Source organism: Homalodisca vitripennis, unplaced genomic scaffold (genome assembly GCF_021130785.1).
Source record: "Homalodisca vitripennis isolate AUS2020 unplaced genomic scaffold, UT_GWSS_2.1 ScUCBcl_36;HRSCAF=719, whole genome shotgun sequence".
Taxonomy (NCBI): domain Eukaryota; kingdom Metazoa; phylum Arthropoda; class Insecta; order Hemiptera; family Cicadellidae; genus Homalodisca; species Homalodisca vitripennis.
The window spans coordinates 62,240-82,801 of record NW_025776139.1 but is presented as its reverse complement, the minus strand read 5'-3'; the positions used below and the strand labels follow the sequence as shown (position 1 = coordinate 82,801).

Genomic DNA, 20,562 nt, shown 5'->3' with positions numbered 1-20,562 from the left:
ATACATTATTGGGACACAAACCCAAGCCAACATGTATCGTTTTTTGCAAACGTAACGAGACTTAGACGTTTCCAAAGTATCAATGCTTTGCTTCATCTAAACTCAACAGAAAATCCCAAAGTAGGCGAGGCTAGGCCATACATAGATGAACTGAACCATAATTTCAAACAGTATTTTGTACCTTACCAAAACATCTGTATAGACGAGAGTCTATATGCAATACATGCCTAATAAGAGACACTATAGATTTGGACTCAAAAAATGTGAGGTGTGCGATAGTAACACAAACTACGTGCTGCATTCTGAGTTGTATTGTGGGAGTGAATTTCTATCAGATGGCACTGACCCTTTGGCACAGAAAGTAGTTCTTCAGCTTTTAGAAAAATCCAATCTTCTGAACAGAGGTTATCACCTCTTCACTGATAATTGATATACAAAGATTCCCTTGGCCGAAACACTATTCAAAAGGAAAAACCTATCTCACCGGAACTATAAAAAAAAATTCGAAGGGATTGTCAAAATCTTTAATAAATAAAGATTTAAAAACCAAAAGAAATTGTGTATTTTAGAAAAGGCATTTTGTTACTTGTAGGCTTCAGAGAGAAAAAGTCAAGGAAACCAGTACCTATATTGTTTATCTACTGCTGTACATACTGAAAATAAAATTGTAAAGAGTAAAAGAGGTACTGAAGTAGAAAAACCTGTTCTGATAGCTAACTACAATTCATTCTTGGGAGGGGTGGATGTAAAGGACAAATGTATATACCATGCAACCTGCAGCAGACCAACAAAAAGATACTGGAAGAGTATCTTTTCGAACTTCTTGGATATGTCCTTACATAATGCTTATATCCTTTACAAAAGAAATACAGATACGTCTCTCAGTCGAAGAGACTTTATGGTTAGTTTAGTTGATGAACTAAATGTTGACCCAAATCACACTAGGGGCAACTGCCAATTCCAGGAGCAGGAGGTGATGTTCTTGGTCCAGTGCACCAACTAGTTTTGCTTCCCGGAAAAAACAATCGGTTGTGTATGGTGTGTTCAGAAAAGCATAACATAAAGAAAAAACTAGCTACTGGTGTCCAGGATGCAATGGTGGAATATACCAGAACTGCTACCACCTCCTAGAGCACTTCTACAGACCAACAACAGGTAAAAATGGGTAGAGGTCATCCAACAGCGACACAGAGTAGAGCTGAATTCTACACTTGTATATATTGTAAATATAGGTATGTAACATCAATGGGTGTTATATTTATTTTTTAGTTGATTTATAACCAAAATGATTCATAAAAATGGTTTTAGAGTATTGAATACATTATATGTCAACATATATATATATATATATATATATATATAATATATATATATATATATATTGGTTTTATGTCTTACCCCTGTGCATCAAAAATAAGTGCGTTGGTACATTTCCATAAAAAAAAACAAAAAGTGTAAATATGGATTTTTAAAGTCATATAAACTTATATTTCTGATATCACCAATAAATTCTAGATAAAATGTATAAATTGGAATTGTTTTTTTATGCACTTGAAGTCAAGTACAAAACAGAATCTGAGGATAAAGTTTTATTTTTTTACTTTTTTGAATCTTTTTGCCGCATCAAAAATTTATGACAAGAAAAAAAATTTTCTGTAGGACATGTTCTTTTATGAAAAAATTGACATATAATATGTTAAGTTTGGGGCACTAGGTGAGGTAGTAATATACATTAGAAAAATACACGAACAGTTGGCCTAAAAAAACCCTGCCACTACAGAGAAGTTACAATGCCACCTATAGGGTTAAAAACAGTAAAAAGTAACTAAATGTTAAACAGTTTGGTTTTTTACATTTTGTAGGTACACATAACAGATAGTTTTTATATAACGTAATTTGTGTCAACATTTTTGTTTATATAGTTTAGATAATCATAAATATGATTTTATTGTGGTGGTGGCCTCTTGTTATACTGAAGCCTCACCAGCTGTAAACACTCCAATAATATACGTAATCGTATTATTATTATATATACCATCTACATACACGTAATCATATTATTATAATATGTACGATTACGTGTATATACAACAATAATAATTATTACTACACATACACGTAATATATATAATTACGTTGTATAATTATAAACAATTCAATAATTATGACATAAACCATATGAATTGTAGCTCATAATTATTTATGAGTTTCCTGTTTGATCGATCTCGTTCTGGTTCATTTATTATTTATGTAATTTCTTAATTATTTATAATTTTTCCTACATACTCATATTTTATTTAAAAACATATGATTGTTATTTAGGACTAAGATACTTTTATATCAATTGATAGTCTAGGATTCGAGATGCAAATATTAGGTATCGATGATTATATTCTTCGGTATAAAAATACCGGGTCCGCTTATTGTACCCTACCCGATTTTCCCAATTGGGTAGGTATGTATGGAACAGTTGGTACTTGTGAAAAATTAATTTAAAAAATCTTGCCTATTTCCATATAAAATTGCTGAAAATGGATTAACAGTCTTGTTTATTTCAAAAGCTTAGAAGCTTTTACACTTAGAATGTAGAAAAATGTAAAATCGTTAATGATTCACATGTTAATAAATTTCAAAATGTTTTTTCATTAGTAAATTTCATTAGAAGCACAAAAGTACAATTTGTTTTTAAATTTTACAGCCGATGGTGGCCATTTTTCCATCGGTTGAATGCTTATTTCTAGGGATTTTTGCGCTAATTAAATATTTCAGCTTTAAAAACAATGCATCCTAGAACATTAAAATAAATACCAATCTCTTCAGAATGATCCGAACATTAATATGGACCTATGAGTATGCACCTAAAACTAAATGTACTGTATAGATCTGAATACATGTTCAAAGTTTAACGCAATAAGATTGGAAAAAATGGATTTTCAAAATTTTTTTATACAAGAAGGCAAATGACAAAAGTGGGTATGTCAAATTCTGAAGTTTTAAGGTGTGGACTTGCTAGAAATGTTCAAAATCGTAGTTTGAAGTTTGAAGCTCAATATGTCTGTTGGGCATGAAAATAAAAATTTGAAATTTTGGCTCAGATTTAGTACTAAGTAAAAGTACTAGTATGAAGACTTACTAGTTCCAATTCCAAGATTGCATCAGTTGAGAATTGATCTCACCATCTTTTTTGCTCTATAGTTGTCTTAATCTAAGAAAAACAGCACTTTTGATATACCTGCTTTGTTTAGTCATACCAGCTCCAATGTGATAAAAATGTTAACGTACCTTTCAACTCTGAAAACATCAAAATTGGAATCTGTATATTTCAAAAAAATGTCTGCAGCTCATCAAGCACAGGTTTTAAACATAACACATAATCAAAAGGAATATTGGTTACACTGACTACACATGTAAACCTTTTGCTAACAAGGTTAGAGTTATTACTGCATTGTGAAACTTGTACCTAAACTAATTACTAGACACATTGGTTTTGGAAGATCACATGTTTAAAAGTGTATTTTTAAAATTTAGAAATTTTTAAATGTATTCAAATTGTGTTGAAACAATAACAATGTTTGGAATCATATAAATGATTTTTCATGTTTTTCTTTATAGGTTGGATGGTAAATTTTAAGTTTTAAAAATGTGCAAGTAACCACAATATCCGAAGACAATCCAGGAAACATTCAGATTCCAGTCGACTACGTTGCTGATGTTTATGTCTTCAAACCGATAGTAGGAAGTGTTTTAACAGGTAAATAAACTTATACGAGTGAAATGTCTATCAGTGTCTATACAACGAGTGTGCCACTGAGTGCGTATATGTCTAACTCAATTAATTCTCAAGATGTCCTATTGGCATATAGACAGATCAACGATCATACAGAAAAGAAATAATAAAAAAAATCCAAATTCAATAGTTAGACATGCACCTTCGTAGAACACATTCTTATCTTTGTGGAAATTAAGTTTCATACAAAATTAAAGTCGGGAACCTTGCCATATGTCACGTTCATATTTTGTTCATTAAGTTAAGTTTCATAGAAATGTTAAAATATAAAAGTCTCAGTGAGCTTGGGAGGATACTATAACACAAGAGTGTTGTTGAAATTAAATCTTGTCACTGATTTTTAACATTGAAATTGACTTTCCACTCTAGTATTTATTTACTTTTACTCTATGAATAAATATGTCACATGTTCAAATCACATGGTTGTACACAGTCTGTCTACACATTTATTTATTCTGCTGTTTTCTCATTGCCACCATAGTTACCCATAAGACCCAAGTATACATATTTGCTAATGCTCAGCTGAATCCCATTGAGTAACATAAACCATATCTAACTTAGGGTTGCTTATATAAAAATGAAGCTTCATGGAGAATTTCGTGCAGGCCATTTTGTTTGTGATATGTAGACAGACAGACAGAAATAAAACTTTTTCCCAGCCTCACAATTAATAGGCTTTACTAACCAATAAGTATTTTTTTAAATTTTAGCTATCAATTGAAATGATCAATAGCTTAACTTGATCCAGGTTTCATTGGGAACTAAATACTTACTTACTCTTACTCCCAGGGCCATTTATATCGGAGGTGATATTTAGCCGCACCAACAAAGCTCCTCCATCTTGAACGGTCCTCTGCATCTTTCTCTGAAGCGCCCATCTTCTCCATATCAGCCTTCACCTGGTTCCACCATCTCACTTTCGGTCTCCCACGGGGCCGTCTTCCTTCTGGGTTACCGTACATTACCCTCCTCAGTTTGCATTCCTCTTCTCTTCTCAAATACAGGAGTAACAAATATCGTTCAAAATTAATTTTTATTGTTTGTACCCGAATACATGATTATTACTTTCTCGATAGTAGAAAAAAGTTTCTGTAATGTATCCCTGTACAAAATATTCTCCTACTCAATAAATCTCTACAACTCTGAATTGATGTATTACATGTTTTTTTTTTTAATAATTGTTTTAAATGTTCCAGGAATAGTAAGCAAGAAGAATAATAATCATATAGCCTGCTTGGTGCATAAAACATTCAATATAACCATTCCACGCCCCATGAGAATCACAGTTGAAGATTGGAATGGGAGTACTTTAAATATTGGTGATGAAGTTACTTTTAAAATTAAGTATGTGGATTTGAGTGGCGAGTTACCATACATTAAAGGCTCTTTATAAACAATAAGGTAATTTCAATATATAATATGTTTAGTTTGCAAAAACACCAATATACTATTATGTTGCAGTGTAAAGTTATTCTAAACTAGTACATAAGCTAATTCTGAAATTGTCTCTCCAACTGTGCAACAAAAAAATAAACACAAGCTGAAACAAAAACCTAATGAATATTTTCAAAGTGGAGACATTTTTGAAGATAAACACGAAAGTGAGTCTTATCCTGAAAGTAAGAGTGATTCTCCATCTGTCAAACATCAAACAAAATCCAATTTGAAAAGAAAATATTCAGGAGACTCAAGAGATGGTCATATTAATGTTGAGGAAAGAAGTAGATGAAAATGATACTAATACTAAGACTGAAGCTGATTCTGTAATAGTCAAACATAAAAGTAAGAAAAATAAGGTACATGATTTGAATAACATAAATTGTTCTCCTATGGCTCCAAAGAAAAATAAAAGTAAACATAAGCTATTGGAAAATAATAATGAAATACAATGCTCAAGTAATTCAGCTATCTCATCTTCAATAATATTTAAAAAAATTATTGAAAAGTGAAAGAAAGGCTTTGTATAGAAAGAGACATAGTATTTCTAAAATGAAAAAACAAACAAAACCACAAAAGAGCAGTGAAATGTGTAGTAATTTCAATAATAAATCAACAAATGAATTACAAAAAAAGGGAAATTCAGAATTTATTCCTGAGAAAAGCAAGAAAAAGAAAATGCAAAACAAAAAACACAATACCAACTCTGTAACTTCAAGAAATAAAAAAAAGGGAATTGTCAAAGAAGATACATCTTCGAACGAGATAGAAATTATGAGAGATATGTTACTGAAAAAAGCTATGGGAAATACAAACAGTGCAAAGGTAAACCTAGAAGCTTCAGTGGAATGCACTGCTATGAAAGAAGATAAGATTTTGGATAATATTAAAAAAACAGAACACAAAGAGGATAATAATAAATGCAGAAAAATAAAGAGTAAGAAAATGAACATGCAACATATTCAGCAATCACTATTGGACAAAGCATTGAAAACACTATTCAAAACCTGCAAATATTAAAGGTTCTTTCAAATCTAAACCATCTAAAATAAAAAGTAAAGATAAACCAACTGTAGTGAAAGATCGTAAAGGCAAGACAGGTTACATGAAGAGAAGACATTGCTTTTTTATTTTAAGGAGTGAAAATTGAAGTTTATTGACATTAATTTAGGTGATATTAATTTTCACTTGCAAAGAAAGTGTACCTTAAAAATATATTATTCTACCTGACCAGTCATAATAGCAAAACCACTTCATTAATTTATACAAATGTTCCTCATAAATGTAATTTTCAAATCTAGTAAGTTCAAAGAATGTTTGTTAAACATTTTTATACCACATTAAAATTAAATAACCTTAAAAACTGATTTATAATGAGTAACATTTTGGCTGTTTTATTGTTATCTGAATTTAAAATTATTTTATCTTTTTTGACTATACAGCTTAATTGCATCCTGTAATTATTTAACAGTTAAAATTCTTGAGCTAATAACCATAACTTGATATATCTCATTTTATAGTGTCATGTTTTTATTGTTATAGTATTTATTGTTCATTTATATTTTATGCATTAGGGTTTAGTTCAATTGAATTTTTATTGGAACCAGTTATGCTTAGACAATTGATTTGATTTTAGCAAAGATTATTTATTTTGTTTGTTTCTTATTATTTCAACTTTTTATAAATTGTTGTACAGATTTGTCCCCTACTATGAAATATCTTTATATATCCTCTTTTTAAGTCTACTGTCTTGAATTTTTAATATTTTTAACTATTTTTTTAACATAGGTATTGATAGATAAACATTTTCTACATTGTTATTTATACTAGACTGTATACGTTTGTACAAAGCTATTTTTTTTATAATTCAATAAGTATAGAGCTGCTTTGTGAATTCGTATTTGTAATACTTTTACATGCAACTAGTTGTAAATATATTTAATAAATGTGTGTGTTATTAAATAATAAGTATTTTATTGTGTTGCATTCCTATTTACACATCGTAAATTATTTGATCTGGAAAGTCAGGGAGTTCATAAAAATGTAACAGAACACTTCAATCGGCCAAATAATTTATACAGCCTCTGAACTGGTCAGAAATTTCAATTAATCTAGTGAAAATAGATTGACTTATGCTTAAAATTCTGTAACTTTAATTTTACTTTTCAGATTTTAATGAAACTTAGAAGTATTGTTAATATTCTATAACATTTAAGAGCTGGAATTGGTGCATTAGTTCAAAAGCATAGTCCAGTGAACTTTCATTGAGCATAGTTCTTGCCGACTGCCTGAAAGGGCGTCTTCGTTGTCGAATTCTGACCATCTTGTACTTATCTATCGCTGAAATCTAAAACGGTGTTAAAAATATTTTTACTCGATATAAATATAGACAAATTAAAAATAATAAACAATGTTTACAGATAAGTTGGTTACATTATAAATGCTCTTTTAATTAATATTTCACAACTTGAGACCAAGGTGGCAATTTGTTGCTACATTAAAGAAAGTCCAGTGGGGCTTAGCCCTGAAGGATTTTTGAAATAAGAATACCTTGTATAAGAATATATTCTTTATTTCTTTTACCCTAAGAATCTCCATGTAAAATTTCAGCACAATTTGTTAAATAGTTTATGCGTGAAAGCAAAAACTACAAACAAAGGCACTTTCACATTTATATTATTAGGATTAGGATTTGTAGATACAGTTTTGAGTAAATGTAACACATGTCTGTTGTGACAGTTCTAATACATAAGTTATGACCAAAAAATCAAGTTAATTTTACAAAAAATAATTCAAGTAATGTTTAATAAATAATGAAAATTGTTTCATTATGGTCATTACTGATCATATTTAGAGATTGAATTATGGACAATTTTAAATTTTTAGTAGGCTGAGCTTCTTGCAAACCACAACAAAATTATAAAAATACGCATGCTACACTTACTTTATTATAAAGTTGTTTATTATAACACTCAAGCTTTAAGTTCAACCAGAAATTTATTTTAAAAACAAATATACATCATAACTTAGCGCCTTCAAATAGTGTTTGGCTATTTAATATAAGTAACTGTCTCGTAAGATGTTGCGGTCAATAATGTGCAGGTGTTTAAAAACTTGTATCTTCTAAATTTAATTTGTAAGTGCTTAAATTTGTAAATCTATACCATTCTCGAAGACACACAAAATATTTCATTGAACTTGTTTAGGGAGTTCATTAATATATCTCCCTAAAAAAAATCGCCAACCGCTTCAAATTGTCCAAATTTAAAAGTTGATTCAAAACAATTTGAAAATACATCACTTTTAGAACACAAAATGGTTCCTTTAATTGACCACAATTTTCAATTTCTTCTATAAATTTATTTTGTTTTCTTACTTCAATTTTAGAGAATAAAAATGGTATGAAATTATCAATTAATCTAACATCATTTGTTCCAAGATATGCTTGACCATCTTGTTTTGTTAAAGTTCCACAAATATAAAACTGGAAGTTAGACGACAAAAGTTATCTCCAAAATCAATATTAAACTCAGTTTTTTTATTTGGTTCATTCAAAAGTTGTTTACTAATTGTATAATCATTTTTAAACTCTGCCCTTTCAATATCATTTGCATACTTTCTGTAGTCCGCCATTTATTAAGAAAAAATTTCAAATTTTTTTGATAAAATTTAATTTAGTTTTTAAAGAAATTATAGTATTTTTTAATAAAATAGCTCACATTATTTTAGGGTAACGAATCGTTACTATTGATAATTAATTATCTACTTCATCATATTCAGGATTCTCTTCCTTAAATTTTGCAATTCAGCAACATATTTCAATAAAATTTGCATAGGATAATATCCACTGAAATTTTTCATGACCGACTTTTGAATCTCAATGACTTTCCATGACCTTTTATTTTTCGATGACTTTCCAGGTATTCCAGAAGCGTGGCCACCTTCTATGTATATTGCGATAGAGTTAAATAACTACGGAAATTTTGGAGTTAGAGTTACATCGATTTAACATTATTTACGTATTACAGTACGTTAAATGCGATTTACTTCTCACTGACCTCCCTACAAATGACTTAAATTTCAAAATCAATAATTAATTATGAGAGTTTACAGCCTTACATATGGCATTATTTTAGTCAATTGAAATATTTCAGAAACTTATTCTAGAAAACAAAATAAAACACTGTCTTCTTCACGGCCTTTGTCCACCAAATCACTGGAATCCAAGGGCTTCCAAATTCAGCCACAGAGATCGTTGTAACCTATTCATATTTAATATGTTTATTATGTGATTGTTGAAATTAGTAACTATGGTTATTAATACATTTAACAAAATACCATTCCAAATTTCAAGAGTTAGTGTGACCTGTGTATAAAATCTAAAGTATTAGTATAACATTCACTGAAGGAAAACATGCCAGTTCACAAGAAATATACTATACCTATAAATGTTATTTCCGGGTCTAAGATATTATTTTCAATATTTTGTATGTTCTGAACTAGGCAACGCTGAATTAAATCTCAGCCATCTACTAAGACGTCATTACATCGGCATGAAATCCTCCATTGATAAAGAAGAATTTGAAATGACATGAACACTAAATGTCAGTGAGCGGCCGAGAACCATACCCATGGTCCTGAAATTCCCCGTTGATAATGAAGAATTTGAACTGACACCAACACTCCAAATGTCAGTGAGTGGCTAGGACGTCATTCCATGGACCAATTCCCATTTGATAAAGAAGAATTTGAACTGACACCAACACTCTAAATGTCAGTGAGCGGCCGGGAACTCTACCCATGGTTCTGAAATTCCCAGTTGATATTGAAGAATTTGAACTGACACCACATGTCAGTGAGCGGCTAGGACCTCATTCCATGGACCAATTCTCCGTTGACAAAGAACTCTTACCCTCTAAATCTCAGTCAACCGAGCCCGGACTTCAATGGAAGCACCAGAACTCATAAATTACTTACATGATAAACAATGTTTTCCCCAGTGTTAACTTTTGACTAAACCCTTAAAATTTGGGTAATTACTGTTTATAACTGATTATTTAAAATTCTGTAATAGATTAACTAATAACTAACTCAAGTATTGCATGTACTTGGGGGGTGGCGGAGGGTAGACCTCAAATAAAAATGTTGATAATATTTTTGTTATTATTTACAACACTAATAGGAAACTAAAATAAAATAACTAAATTTAACGAATTAAAAAATTACAATATTACTATAGTGAATTTATTCCAAAGTATGTAAAACTAATATTTTCTTTACATTCTGGCTGTCTGATTATTGCCAATGGATACATAGGTTGTGTTAATATAACACATATACATCCAAAACCCTTTATTACTTTCTGGAGTATGTATAATACGCTAAATTCAGGTAACAGTGTCTTCAATTGCTCAGCATTTAAAGATTACACAGAAACACCTGTATATCTGACAGACGAAATTGCTGGTGGAATATTCCTAACACAGAGCACGTAATTTAGAACTTTTAATTTAAATAAACTACTTGATTCTTGGGGTGTTAAGTTACCCGCAACGGATTATATCTAATAAAAAGATGATATACGACTAAAACTACGTTTATTTAGATGTAAAGTTAGGAGGATGCGATTTTCTTAGCGAGAAGTAAAATCAAGTGTTCACTTATATTTACTTATTTAAAATAAAACCACCTCCAGTGCAAAAATTTAAACAAAAAGATTTCTGTTTGAACGAAGGTGACTTCCGACATTAATAAAACTACACATTAATTCTGTACTTTTCACTAAGTGCAGAATATCTTCATACTTATTACACCAAAATATTCCATTCAAATGTTATGTTTTACAACTTTCCAGGTGTAATTTTTAACTTGGTTCTTCCTTTCTGTTCTAATTTATTATTGCTTCTAGTGCTGAGTGAGAAATTTGCTGCTTATGAAACAACTCGACCTTTATCTTTAGTTTCCTAATTTTACAATTGAAAATCGTAGATAGGTAACCTAATTAACAAACTGTTGTAGTTTTCTCTATAAAATGTTGCTTGCTGTTCTGTACTTATACATAAATGATAAACTACACTGTGTGCTGTTTTGAGTCCACTGCGTATATTGGCAGATGACTGTTGATTCGCAGTCCGCAAATAACCTGTTTTTTCGTACTTAAAAAAAAAAACCATAAATAGACCACTCATAAACAAATTATTATACTCTTGTAAATAATATTCTGCTTGCAGTATTTTCTATATTTATGTTTGTGCATCAGCACAAGTTTACTGCATCTATCCAAAAAAAGTCTGAGGAGAAGAAATTGAAATCGAACTCTTTGCATCATTTCGACATCTGACACCTAGATTCAAAATCAAGTGTAATCTAGGTGACGAGGAATCCTCATTGTATCATCAGATGCACAATCCTTTTTGGATATCTCAGACTTACATGATTCCAGAGTCAAGTCTGTGACAGTGTTAGATTTTAGACGCTGCACTAAGAGGAACGTGAACTGGAGCTAAACTCAACATTCAGATATGAGTTAGTTCTTAATATTCAGCTATTTCTATAAACCTCTGGAAAACCCTTTAAAATAGAAATGTTCTTGGATTTTTTTGTTACCGTACTGTCTGCAAGTCATTGAATTGGTGATGATATAAATGACAAGATAGGCTAAAAAGAGTATTAGGATATGATATTCGAGAATCAATTTTTTAATTTTCACAATCGGATTTGAGACTGAAAAATGCTTGATTTGTCCATTATTACTATATAATTTTACTACAGTGATTTTCATTACAAACAACAACTGGCTTATTCATCTGGATTTTAATGAATTGTCACCAGAAGCACCAGTTTCATCTTTCTAGGCAACCTGAATCTGCATTTCTATTTTTAAATCCATGTTTTGAGAATGAGTAAATATTTTTTCTCAATCTCCTCACATTGTTTAAAGTCACATAATAAAAAGGAAACCAGAAAAAATGTCATATCACAAGTAAACGTTTATTATGTAAAAGAAAGTTTTACATCTACCTTACTCCTATGAATAGTCTTGAGATAAATCATTCCAAATAGCGTACAATTAGTAGGTAAAAACAACCAAATACAAATATTGTTGCCTTCATAAAATAGAATTCTTTTAATAATCTTGAACTTCATATTCGTAATTATTTCTTCCATTAGATTCTCGTTCCATCTCATTGCTAGGTGGAATGTCATTCTGCTGCAATCTCTCCATGTGTTGGCGTTCACGATCTTCTTCACTCTTCTCGAATTTGACAGTCCCTTCTTCAAAATCATGCTCATCGTAATTGTTACCAAAGTCAGGATAATCTGAAATCACAACAATGCATTGTGTTAAGACAATTTTAAATCATGAAACTGTTGGCTATAATATTGTTCTTTCATTTAGAGCAACCCACCTTATGGAATTACAGTGATGGAGTGATCACTGTTCAACTTAGAGGAAGAAAAAAAATCTTAATCAAGAGTAAAAATTGTTATTTAAAAACATTAATTATTGCTTGCAGCAGTTTTTCCTATATAAGAATTGGCAATACAATGAAAGTGTACCTCTTCTTAAAAAAATATATATATCAATATTTATTCGGAATGTTGGATATTAAGCATGACTCTATGTAATAAAACAAATTTCTAAATGGCTTGTTAACCGCTAACTTCAAGAATGGCTGGCCCAACACAGCTAATTTTTTTAAACAGAATATTGTGAAGTCCAAGGAAGATTTAAAATATAAAATGGAAGAATTTCTGGAATATTTTTGAACTCAGAAAAATAATAACAATACTCATAAAACGAACACAAACGGCTGTTAAGAATTTCAGCTAAAGATCCTCGAAGAGGAACATTTTGTTAAAACTCAAATTTTAGAAAATATTTAGTATACACAGTGCTTGATCAGTAGTGTAAAGAAAATCACTGACTATTTAACTTTTAATACATTTTGTAACCATGTAAAATTGAAACCATTTAATGCATTGAAAATACTGTTATAAAACCCACCTTGATAAACAAAGCTCGCATGTTTGCATACAAGGTACTTGAAACTGACTGCCTTCTTTGAAATTGTGATATGGGATTTTTACAGTGGCTTAAGGAAAAAAACAGATGATTGGACATTTATATTCCTCAATGAGTCATTCTTGTCCACAAAAGTTTCCATCATGCTAAACCTTTTATAAACGATAATTTTAAAATGTTGCATGAACTTTGTGAGGATTTTATACTCTTTCGGTAGTAGATGACAAGTGCCGGAAATAGATGATTTTTGACCAAAGTGGTCTTCTCAAGCCTAAATATTTACATACTTTCTTGAATTGGGCAACCAAGCAAAATTAATTATAGTACCAGAAATATCAGGCCGAAAGTAAACGGTTTTTTATTGAGGATTTTGTTGACTGGGGCAAAAAGGCAAACTCAACTGTGGCTGAAATTCATTTTAACCAGAACTGCTCCTACATGCAAAAAAACCTGATATAAAAGCCAGTCATAATTCAACTTATCCTCTGATCCTCTTAACCATGAATATTGAAATGTCTAAGGACTGTGTGGATGCTGGACTGAGCTTATGTGTGTGACAACAAGTGCCAATTTTATATTGTGTTTATCAAGTTCATTTTAGTGTTTTAGAAAGAAAAGTGTATAAAAGGTGTTTTGGTTAAGTATTTAAATCATTTTGAGATAGTAATTTTTGCTCCATAAATTTAAATATTAGGGATAAATAATATTGTAAAAAACTCACCTTTACAGTTCACTCAATCACATGTTTTTTTACCGTTGGATTGACTGTGGTTTATTATTTAAAAAGCTTAGGGTTGTGAAAAACACTGCAAGTAGTTAATATTTTATTACAAACTAACACTCCTTCCAGTGTCTCCAATAAGGATATTGTAGTATTAACAATCTCTTAGTTTTATTTTTGACAAGAAGTTATAACCTGCATTTGATAACTGTGGTAGTTTCCTGTTTGAGACTATTCCATCCCCAACCACAGTACAACCGAACTTTGACATTGTCAATTGATAAAGCTTTGACTCTTATCTTGCTGACCTTGAAACTTGACTGAGGTTGTTTAATACACCTGTGCTATCTGATAACAAACAAGTTTGCTAACTTGCAATCTTATAGTTTAATTAATAAAATACTGTTCAGTGTTTTTGTTAAATAAAAAGGGTAAATCAATTAAATTGAAATTAAAATTAAATCAAAGTACTAGAACATTTATACATATATTACTATTAATATTATCAATTAATTTCACAATTTTAAGTTGTTATATTGCAGCTGAATAACAATATAACATAAACTCCCTTGTTTTAAAACCACTTTTTGTACACAATGAAAAAGTCTAAATATCCCTGTGGTGTATGTTTTAAGAATGTTAGCAAGTGTGCTCAAGCTGTCCTGTGTAAAGGAAGTTGTAGCAAATGGCACCATTTTAAATGTATTGATATGAGCACTGAAGATTTCCAAAAAATAAATAAACTTCAATTGGAGTATCTCTGCGAAAAATGTTTGTTGTCCACAGACAACATAGAAAAAAAAGATGAAAATAAAAATAAAAAGGGTTGCATTTTTGATAATAAGAATAAAAAAGAAGACATAGTTTCTAAAAGTAATTTTTTGGAAGATAAAGAAACTATGGATATTAATGAGGAGTTTAGAAGCATAAAAATCATCACTAATGAAATCAATAAGGAACTGGAAAATGAAGTTAATAATTTACTTATCATTATTAAAACACAAAATGAGGACCTAAATCAAGTAAATAGGCAAGTAAATGAACTCCGGAGCCATAACACTCAATTAGAGGCTCTAGTTCTAAAAAAAGAAGAAGAAATAGTACTTATAACAAAAAAAATAGCACTACTTGAAAATCAACTAAGAATTACCAATAGTGGCCATAACAGCAGATGTAAGGAGTCTTCTTTGGGCAACCATAGATTTGAAATACAAAATTATACACCTACATCTACTCCTAATCATATTGATGCTGCTATGAGTGAACTGCCAAAAACAGGAAATGTTAATAAGGAATTATTATTCTCTACAGTAGTAAGAAGATTAAATAAAATAAACATAACACCTAAATCAACATATACTGAACCAGAAATTTCTTTTATATCTCCCAACCGCTTTGAGTCACTTAATATTATAGAGAGTGAAAGCAATAAATTGACGGGTGTTGAAATAGATGAAGAGCAAGCTACTACTATAGATACCACAGTAACAATAAAAAAACCGAAGAAAAAATTGTTAATATGTGCTGACAGCCATGGGAAAAATTTATCATGGCATGTAAATAAGAAGCAGAACCTTTATGAAGCAATTGGCTTTGTTAGACCTGGTGGACGATCTGAACAGGTTCTAAATATGGAAACCATTAATAAAGAAAACTTAGGAAACGAAGACCTATGTGTAATTATCGGTGGAACTAATGATGTTGCAAGAAATGAAGGTGATAAATTCATAACTGGAATTGAAAACATACTGAATGAAAAGAAGAGCCATAATTTTGTTATTGTAGATGTCCCTCACAGATATGATCTATCTGACTGGTCATGTGTGAACAGTGAGGTAAAAAAAGTTAATAGTAACCTTAAACAATTGAGTAAAAAATATAGTAATATTATTCTTGTAGAATCTAGTAAGGCAATGCGACAACATCACACAAGACATGGTATGCATCTCAACACTCATGGGAAAATGTGGCTTTCAGAACAAATATGTGAAGCGGTAATAAAATATAATCAGAAAAGAATTGGGGACTCTTCATTCAAACCTCAACAACTTATAAGTGATGTGGATGTAATGAATCAGAAAGACTTGGGAAACGCGTTCACTTCAGAAAATGGAAGACCAGCTTGAACAGTCACAAAACCTTATCTACAGAAGAAGTTGGCCTCAACATCAATAGATATCATAAAATAAAAAATATGTCATGTTATATAAGTAGTAAAAATGTAATAAACAGTACACCACTTAATTTAGTTCACTTAAATATTCAGTCATTAAGAAAAAAAGTTGGAATGTTAGAAGTAATGTTGAATGAATTTAATTGTAATGTTGTCAGTTTAAATGAGCACTGGCTTAACTCATATGAAAAATTACTTTATGTACCTGAAGGTTTTGTTGTGGCTGACATGTATTGTAGAGAAGAACCTCATAGAGGTGGGGGCTGTTCCATATTTATTAAGGAAAGCATCGATTTTGAAATACTAAATGTTAATTGTTTTTGTGTTTTAAGTATTTTTGAAGTAGTTGCTATTGTTTTAAAAAGTTACCACATAGTTTTAGTTAGTGTATATCGTACCCCTCAGTCTGATAATAACTTATTCTTGACAAAATTAGACAATTTTTTAAGTTTTCTTACCAGAAGGTTTATGCCTGAATATGACTTAGTTATCACAGGTGACTTCAATGTAAATATTTCAGATAACTCACAAGAGTCTCAAAATTTTCTGAACCTTCTGACATCTTATAATTTATTTTGTTTAAACAAAAATCCTACTAGAGGATTGGCTTGTATTGACAACATCATAACTAATAATGTACATAATGTAAGTGAATGCAAAGTTTTCAAACCACATATATCAGATCATGATGGCCTTTATTGTCAGATACTTAGGGAGAATATAGAAAGCAAACAGAAAGATGCATCACCTTGTAGTTTTAGAGTGCTATCTGTAAAGGCTATCAATTCTCTTAAATACATATTAAGTGAGACTAACTGGAGCTATTTGCTCTGTGAGCGGAATGTAGAATTGCTATTTACAAATGTGTTAGGTTATCTTAGAAATACCTTTGAGCAATGTTGTCCTATAAAAAACTAATAAATTCAAACATAATAAAACAAAGCAAACAAATAAGTGGTACAACAATGAGTTGAAAAAAATTAAAGAAAGAGTAATTGTATGCTATAACTTATATGTCCAATGTAATAATGATGAGTTGGACAGAAAAAAACAATTAAAAGAACTGTATCAGAAGGAAAAAAAACATTACAGATATAAAATTAATGAGGCTAAAATGTTACACAATAATGAATTTATTGCAAATTCTAAAAACAAGTGCAAAGCAGCATGGAAGGTAGTTAGAGAAGAATCTGGTGGAAACAGTAGAAATCTTGAGTGTCCAATTAAGTCTAATGATTTTAATGACTACTTCATTAATGCACCAACAGAAATGAACATTAACAAACCTATTGATGTCATGGGAGCAACATTACTTGTAAATCAATACTTACATAATAATAATTTAATAATGCAAAATAAAACATTTTTCTGGCAAGCAATAACTGAACAACAGGTAAAAAAGATTGTCAGTAATTTTAGCACATCTAATAGTGAAGACATATATGGGTTATCAAATAGAATAATCAAAGAAATCATTGATTTTATAATTAAGCCATTGGTTTTATTGTTCAATAGAGCCTTAACTGAAGGTGTGTTCCCAGATGTGTTAAAATTTACAAAGGTAATACCAATCTATAAGAAAGGAAAAAAGTCTGATCCATCAAGTTACAGACCAATATCATTAATCCCCGTAATAAGTAAAGTTTTTGAGGCATGTATTAAAGATCAATTATATAATTTTTTTTGTTAATAATAATTTGTTTTGTGTTGAACAGTTTGGTTTTATACCAGGTTTGAATACAATTAAGGCCGTTGAATGTGTTATTAATTATGTTTTGAACGGTTTTGAAGATAAAATATTGACATGTGCTACTCTGATTGACCTGACCAAAGCTTTTGATTGTGTCTCTCATGAAATATTATTGGAAAAATTGCAATGTTATGGTTTGGGGGGTGTGGAACTTGGCTTAATGACATCCTACTTGTGTAACAGGAAACAAATGGTATATCAAAATAATGATGGATCTAATTTTCAATTAATTAAATCTGGTGTTCCCCAGGGATCTGTATTGGGACCATTCCTATTTTTAATAGCAATAAATGATTTCCCAGGTAATATACCATGCAAATCAGTATTATATGCAGATGATACTACTTTAGTTTGGAGTGGAAAAGACATGAGAAAATTGGAAATAGATCAGAATGTATCAATGAATATTGCAGAGAGCTGGTTTAAAACAAATCATTTAAATATAAATAAAAAAAAGACAGAATCAATTATTTTTTCACTAACTAAATTAACTGAAGCAGAGTCTATTAAACTACTTGGCCTATACTTAGACAGCAGTTTGAAATGGGATGTACATATAAAATACCTTTGCAAAAAGCTATCTAAAATCATTTATTTACTAAGAAAACTTAAACTATGTGTTAGTAGTGATATGTTGATCAATGCGTATTATGCCTTTTTTCACTCTCAGATTGTATATGGCGTTACTTTATGGGGAAATAGTACTTATATGGAACAAGTTTTTAGATGGCAAAAATATGCTATACGGACCATAAAAGGACTGGACAATCGTGAATCTTGTTTTCCCATTTTCAAAGAATTAAAAATAATGACACTCCCATGTTTATATATATATTTCTGTCTAATAAACGTAAAAGAAAATTTGCATAAATAAAAAATTAGATCTGATATACATAACTATAACACAAGAAATAACTATGCCCTAGATTTACTACCTGCTAGACTTACAAAAACAAATAACAGCATATTTTGCATGAAAAATCGATTATTTAACAAATTGCCTCAATCCGCTCACATTGTCTCTATTAATAAATTCAAATATTGCTTGAGAAAGTGGTTAAAGGAACAAGTTTTCTACAAGGTTGATGACTATCTAGCTACTGATTATGGTAAATTTAAGGACATCTTTTACTAATTTTTAATCAAAGCTAAACTCAGATTAGATAGTTAAATGTATGTATTTTAATGAATTTTGATGTAATGTATATAGTCTATTCACTGTTCATTGTTTTAAATTTTATTAGTTTATGTTTTTTGTGTTTTTAACTGTTGTCTAATTATTTATTCATAAATGTATGTCTTTTAGTCTATTAATAATTTACGTTTTTATTGTTGAAGCTATTACAGTGTAGTTTATATAGTGTTATAACTATTTATAATGTTTTATATTTGTTTTAATTTTCACTTAAATATAGTGGTTATATAGTATGTCTTTTAATCTATTGATAATCTATGTTTTTAATGTTAAAACTATTACAGTGTACTGTATATAGTGTTGTAGCTATTTATTATGTTATTCTACATTTATTTTTCTATATTTATTTAAACCTTCATTTAAATATAGTAGTTACCAACAACTCAACAAGCAATAAAAAAGTAAAATTATGTTGTATTGATATTGACGAAATCTATTGCATCACTGTATGATTAATGATGAATAAAATCTTGAATCTTGAATCTTGAATCTACCAGTACCTGAAATATGTTTACTTCCATTTGAAAAATGTAGTGCTCTATCATAAGTGCTTTCATTTTTGAAATAACAGACTTTGATTCTGAAAATTACTTGCCAAACCACGGGTACCAAATATAAATGTTGGTGAACTGATCGTTTCTATTATGACTTGACTAAAGTATAAATTTAACTGATGATAATGATAAGAGGCAGGTTTTCATTCTTAATTTTAGGTACATAAGCTAGTATTTCTAATACAGGATCATTTATAATATATAGAAACAATATTGGTGGTTGTACACATACAAATTAATAGTATCTTTTACGTTAAAGATTTTGACATATTTGTTTACCTGTTTTTGGTATGATGTTAAATTGTTACTTTTTGTTAAATGCTTACATTTTTAGTAAGTGGACTATAAAAATCTCATATGTAGCATAATTTACACGTGGAACAGTTAGCAACTTACACACTGGTAAAGAAGTATCAGTTTCTCATGAAGCATATAATGTTCTAAAGACACATGCTAATGTTTTAATATTTGTGGACATACTAACTTTAATGTATTTTAAAGTACAATGTATAAATAAACACATATTAATATACATTGTGTAGTAGGTATCATAGAGTCCTATAAATACCATTTAATTTACTGCTCTTTTTTCATACAGTTTGAATTTTGAGATTTTTTCTTTTGGTTCTATTTTTATTAAAACATAATATCACAAATGTATATTAATACATCAACTTCAAATATAACTGAATTTGAGACATGTACAGTATTATTGGTATAAAGTACAAGCAAAATTGGGTCTAGTCAACCTTATGGTACTCTGATTTTGTTACAATTTCCATCAAGTTGTGGTGGATCATAAATATTTCACGAAGTAAAGGAACAATGAAATAAAATCCTAATGTGAGGTATTTCTCCTATCTTTGAAAAATGTTTACAATTATTAAAATATAGAATATCTATTAAGTCCCTTGGATCA

General features: G+C 29.8%; 1 protein-coding gene and 1 long non-coding RNA gene across 2 annotated transcripts in view; one reads left to right on the top strand and one right to left on the bottom strand.

Annotated features, from left to right (window-relative positions):
- The first annotated feature begins 2,421 nt into the window (after positions 1–2,421).
- LOC124370120 lies at positions 2,422–5,120 on the top strand. The gene is made up of 3 exons (XR_006923150.1): positions 2,422–3,427; positions 3,613–3,751; positions 4,984–5,120. It is a non-coding gene; the product is annotated as an uncharacterized LOC124370120 (long non-coding RNA).
- A 7,080-nt stretch (positions 5,121–12,200) lies between these two features.
- LOC124370119 (U1 small nuclear ribonucleoprotein 70 kDa-like) overlaps positions 12,201–20,562 on the bottom strand; it is a 57,150-nt gene continuing 48,788 nt past the window's right edge. Inside the window, 1 exon segment of the mRNA XM_046828411.1 lies at positions 12,201–12,544. Coding sequence (XP_046684367.1) covers positions 12,351–12,544 — 194 coding nt within the window. The 3' untranslated portion in view covers positions 12,201–12,350.